Source organism: Halyomorpha halys, unplaced genomic scaffold (assembly GCF_000696795.3).
Source record: "Halyomorpha halys isolate HHAL.00 unplaced genomic scaffold, Hhal_1.1 Scaffold864.1, whole genome shotgun sequence".
NCBI lineage: Eukaryota > Metazoa > Arthropoda > Insecta > Hemiptera > Pentatomidae > Halyomorpha > Halyomorpha halys.
In genome coordinates this window covers 405,083-410,362 of record NW_027114646.1, presented here as the reverse complement: position 1 = coordinate 410,362, position 5,280 = coordinate 405,083, and the positions used below count along the sequence as shown (strand labels likewise).

General features: G+C 31.2%; 1 protein-coding gene across 2 annotated transcripts in view; it reads left to right on the top strand.

Moving 5' to 3' along the window:
• Nucleotides 1-4,368, top strand: part of LOC106686720 (protein suppressor 2 of zeste) — a 98,495-nt gene extending 94,127 nt beyond the window's left edge. For both annotated transcript variants that reach the window (XM_014430175.3, XM_067051813.1), the window contains exons 5-8: nucleotides 466-523; nucleotides 1,205-1,306; nucleotides 1,389-1,469; nucleotides 1,579-4,368. In XM_014430175.3, coding sequence (XP_014285661.1) covers nucleotides 466-523; nucleotides 1,205-1,306; nucleotides 1,389-1,469; nucleotides 1,579-3,354 — 2,017 coding nt within the window. In that variant the 3' untranslated portion in view covers nucleotides 3,355-4,368. The remainder of the gene's footprint in view (nucleotides 1-465; nucleotides 524-1,204; nucleotides 1,307-1,388; nucleotides 1,470-1,578) is intronic.
• Nucleotides 4,369-5,280: the final 912 nt, after the last annotated feature.

The window sequence follows — 5,280 nt, the reverse complement described above, 5'->3', positions numbered from 1 at the left end:
ATTATTGCTATAAATACTGTATTAGTTATGGGTAGGTTTATATATTTGTATTATTGGTATAAATACTGTATTCGTTATGGCTAATAACCGAGCATTATCGTATTGTCAAAAGTTGAATGAGGTACATCATTATACAACTTCTCGGATAACAGATGTCACAATCCATTCGTTTGATATTATACTAGATGTTAAATAAATATTGATATTATTATATATATAAGGTATATAAAATTAATTTATAAAAAACTATATTTTTTGTTGCTTTTGAATTTAAGGTCTAATCATTGTTCTTGAAGTTAAAAAAAAACTATTTCATTATATTTATATAATATTAATTAAATATAAATACATAATATTTCTATTATAATACAATGCAATATACACAATATAAAAAATATATGAATATATTAAACTATATTGATATGATTTTTTTTTGCTAAAAATTATGTAATTTTTTTTTTACAGGCCTAAGGAAGAAGGGTGTTGCAATGAAAATGATCATGAAAATAATGGAGATAAACAGGTTTGTTTATAAGAATTTTTCTAAGCTAAATTCAATTAATTTATAAATAAAACAGCTATCTGAAAAATTGTTCTGAACATGTTTAAATGAAAAAATGTGAACGTCACACCCATTGCTGTATTCTTAGATAACTTTGATAAGTTCTTGAAATTTGGCCAGGATAGTGAAATTATGATTCTAGAGGTCTCCCCCATAGAAAAAGAAAATTTGAATTTGAATAATTTTCAATTACATACACCGTATTAAGTCAAATTAAAACCCATGATATTCGGGTTCGAATTCATGGTCCACTTGAATCCTAAAACTTGTTTTGAATTTTTTATCAATTTTTTCATGGACATTTATTGGCATTTGAATATTAAGTAAAACAGGCCATTCTTCTTTGATCTTAGTTGTAAAATATCAGAAAGTTAAACCTAATATAAAGCCTTATTTTGAAAATTTTATTTAACTGAATCCCCTGGTCTTCAGAATTTTCATAAATACATTCATAAAACATAAATTTCAATTTTATATTATTCGTTATTCGTTAAATAGTATTTCATAAATAAGATCCTTAAATATATTTAGTTACTTACAATAACTAGTCTTTCTTTTTATTTAGCATATGAACTTTTGCAATATTTTATTTATTATAAAAATATGTAAAAACGTTAATTACAAATCAATATTTTTCTGTAGGCGGTTCATCATAGAAGATATCTGCAATGCCCTGCTGCTGTTACAATGTCACATCTTAAAAAGTTCCTGAGAATGAAGTACAACTTAGGCCACGACTATAATGTAAATATTATTATCTTCCAAAATTATTATTTATTATTTTAATGAGGATTTATCTCTTCAACGTTATTTCTATTATTTACAGGTCGAGATACTTTATTCTGGAGAAGTGCTGAATGACGAATTCTCCTTGATGGATGTTGCCTACACTTTTTCATGGAATAAGGTATATTTTCATTTCGATAAAAAAGTTAATTAATGAAGCTAATAATATAATATTTTATTACTCCTGTGGGAATGAATATTTGTTAATTTTTTTTCTATTGTTTGTGCAGGCTTCACCAATGCGCTTCCAGTTCCGCATGTATCAAAAGCCTATTCCGCCTCCTATTGAAAAAATTGTTGAAAAAGAAGAATCAGCTGTTGAAATTCCGGAACCAATTGAAGAGTCAGTCGATGAACCAATGGATGACAATGTGGAAGAGGTTGCTGATGATTCTATTGATGGCATCGGTGATGAACAAAATGATGATCAAGAAGAAACCGATCTACAACAAGAAAAAGTCAAACAGGACGAAGAAGAAGAGGATGATGAGGAAGACATTGCTCTTAATAAACGACTTGAAGATGCAGTTGAAGAGGAAACAATTGAGGAAATCGAAGAAGAAGAATCTCCACCTGAGTTGTCTCCCCCTCGAGAGCCCATAGTGTCAAAAGAGCCGGAGCGACCTAATGGTCTCAAGAGACCTCCAGTACTCGAAAATCATTTATTAAAGGAACCAGAACCGAAAAAGGCCAAGAGAAGCCCATCTCCAAAAGTCGAGCCTCTGAGATTCAAGCACGATGATAAGCGTTTCTTAGAGGATATGATCGAAGAAGACACCGATGAAGACAGGCTTCACATATCGCCTTCGGAAGAGGAGAAGAGTCCAATCCCTGTATTGGAGCCGGTTCCTGTAGAAAAGACTAGATCTGAAGAAAGAAGAAGAGAGAGGAAAAAAAGCAAAAAGGGTAAGCATCATCATCACCACCGGCATCATGACCGGAAGAGGTGTGACTCTCCTCCTGCGGCAACCATTGTTCATTCTCCTGAGAATGATATCATGAAACTAAAAGTGAAGCTAACGGCCATAAAAAACTGCAACAATATGGTGAAGGGTTACAGTGTAGTGGAAGGTGGAATTGACGATAAGAAGGAACCAAAGGAAAATGGCCATTCTACAAAAATGGAGAGACATTTAGAGAAGCAGGAAAAAGTGAAAATACAAAAAGAAGAAGAGGCACCCAAGAAGCCAGAAGTAGCCAGTTATAATAACAATAATAATAACAACAATAATAACAACCACAACAATAATAACACCAATAACAACGGCACTAATAACACGGAATTCAGCCGCAGACTAGAAATCAATAAAGAAAAACTATTACAGATGAGAAATATAAGGAAATCTGTTCCGAAACAGAACGGGACTCTGAAGGTGGAACCTTTGAAAATGCCCCCATCCTCTATCACTGTCAGCAAAATCACTGCAGCTGAGAAGCGCCAAATGGAGCAGCAGAAGCTTCTGATGAACCGTAATAATAGCAACGGATTGGACCCTAAGAGGCCTTCTCTGGAAATCATGTTGGTAAACGCACCGAGGAAGACTGAGGTTCCAGAGGTGAAACCAGAGGTAAAGAAAGTGATTAGGCCAACGCCCCCGTCGATACCACTGTCGCGGCTGCCTAAGGGAGTACTGCCTAAGTCGTCACCGCCACCGCTTCGTGCGGTCAAGCCAGCACACGAGGAGGCTCTTGACCTCTCTGGCAAGTCCTCCAGGAAGTCACCTGAGGTGTTTCCCGAACCACCCACACTCAAGATCCCCATGCTTGGCAAACCTCCTATGGTTGGGTATGGCTCTGCAAGGCCTTGCAAGCCCAACCAGTCTGTAAGGCAGATACCTAACCCTTCGGCTCTCCTCTACAGGCAGCACTGCCTTAATGGGCGGGCTCTTCCACCACCGGTCGTGCCTCTGTCCTCATTGAGGCAAATGGAGTCCATGACTAAGAAGATTGAAAAGGTTGCCGCTGGGCTCTCCGTAAAAGCAGCTGCTAGCTACGCTGCGAAATAGTCCAGCACTTACGGTAGTTGCTAATTTAGTACGTATTGAACTAGTCTCAATTCTTTAAAGTACAAAATTTTCACTGCTATAGAATACCTTGTAACTCCGTTTTCTAAGGCTGTAAATATTGTATATACTGATAAACTGATAAACTTGATTCGTGTACTTATAATGCTTGAACGTCTACCAGAGTCACTTTTTTTTTCCTCTGTAGGCCTATATCAAGTAATCTCGGCTTAAACAATTTAGGATTTTAATTAAATGTATATGTATATCGGATATATATATGTATGTTTTGTAAATAAACAAATTATTAAATAAAGAATATATATTGTTAATGGATTAGTTAAAGAAAATTGTGAATTTATCTCATAAATTAGTATGTGATGCGAGGATTCTGGTTAGGTTTATTGTTTTGTTGTATCATCTTTGTATGAGACTGAATGGCCGCTATTGATTCAGATGATTTTAAAAGTTCTCAGTTTTTTTTTTGTTTTTTTTTTATAATTACTTAGTTATTGAAGCTATTATGTTACTGTTTTTCAGTTGTTGGTTTTATAAGTTCATGCAATGGTTGTTGTGTTCCTCTTAAAAAAAAAAAAAAAAAGTAAAAAAAAAAAAAGATCTCATTTTAAACTTAAAATGACTAATTAAATTCCCTAAGTTGAATAATAGATATGCATTTCTTTGTTTTGTAGTACAATACATGTAGTCTTCTTTATGCGTTTGTTATTCTTACATATGTTTATTTTCTATGTTGATTTAAATGTATTTTTGTTCCTTTCATAAATCCTTATGTACTATTTATGAGCTGTATTGTATATAAGCGTTATGTATATTATTTGTAATCAATGAACTTTTATTTTATTATTTTCGTAGTATGATATCTATCATCTATAAATTTTATCAAAGTAAATATTAAATTTCAGAAAGGATACTATTTAAAAAATGTAAAAAGTACCTATCATTTCTTCAACTAGAATTTCAAAGATGTTATTTAATTTTGTTAATTTATTAGCTCTATAGCACAGTAACAATGTATTGATTTCTTATGTTTTTAGTTATCTTGTTAGGAAAATTCATGTTATAATCCAAATAAAGATATCTTTCTTGAGATTAGTTTTCCTGTTGTAATTTTCCCTTTTTTCAATTGTGAAACCTGCTCCAAACAAAAATTCCAAATAATTCATTTTTTAATTACAATATTAATTATTAGTTACAAATAAAATTTAAATTCAGCAATATATGATTTTCAAAATAAAATTGATGTTGTATGTTCAAAAATTGTATTAAAATCTTTCCTTCATTTGTAAATAAAATTTGAAAACACACTTTTATTTTCTCACATGATATTTATTTCTATAATTATTAATTACAAAATTTTATAAAATAATGAAATCTTACAAATAAATTCCTGGCAGTGAAAAAATAAGGAAAATTATGAAAGGATGTTCTAATACACCTAAATAAATACAAACAAATTTTCATAAAATCAACTTTTTATCTATAAAATTGACTACGCTGATTATTGCTTTATAGAATGATATGAAATTAGTTTGTATAAAACTTCATTTACTTTTATTCATATTTTAAAGGTTTTTGAAACCTTTTGATCATAATAATGATTTAACTAACAAATGGATAAATAATATATATTACAAATAACAGCCTTTATTGTAATTCATATTTTAAAACTAAACAGATATATGGACAATAGCCAAAGGAAAGCACTTTTTAAGAAAGAAGCAATGATACTTCATTTGTGGTGCGTTCATGGAGCTTTGATACTGGACTTCAAGAAAAGTATTTTTATTAATGTAATTTTACAAATGTAAATTATAAAAATGATTCTACAATCATTTATTACAAGTAGATAAACAAACGTTTTATACAACAGTGCAATAAAAAAATTGTAAAATGAGGTACAAATAGGTT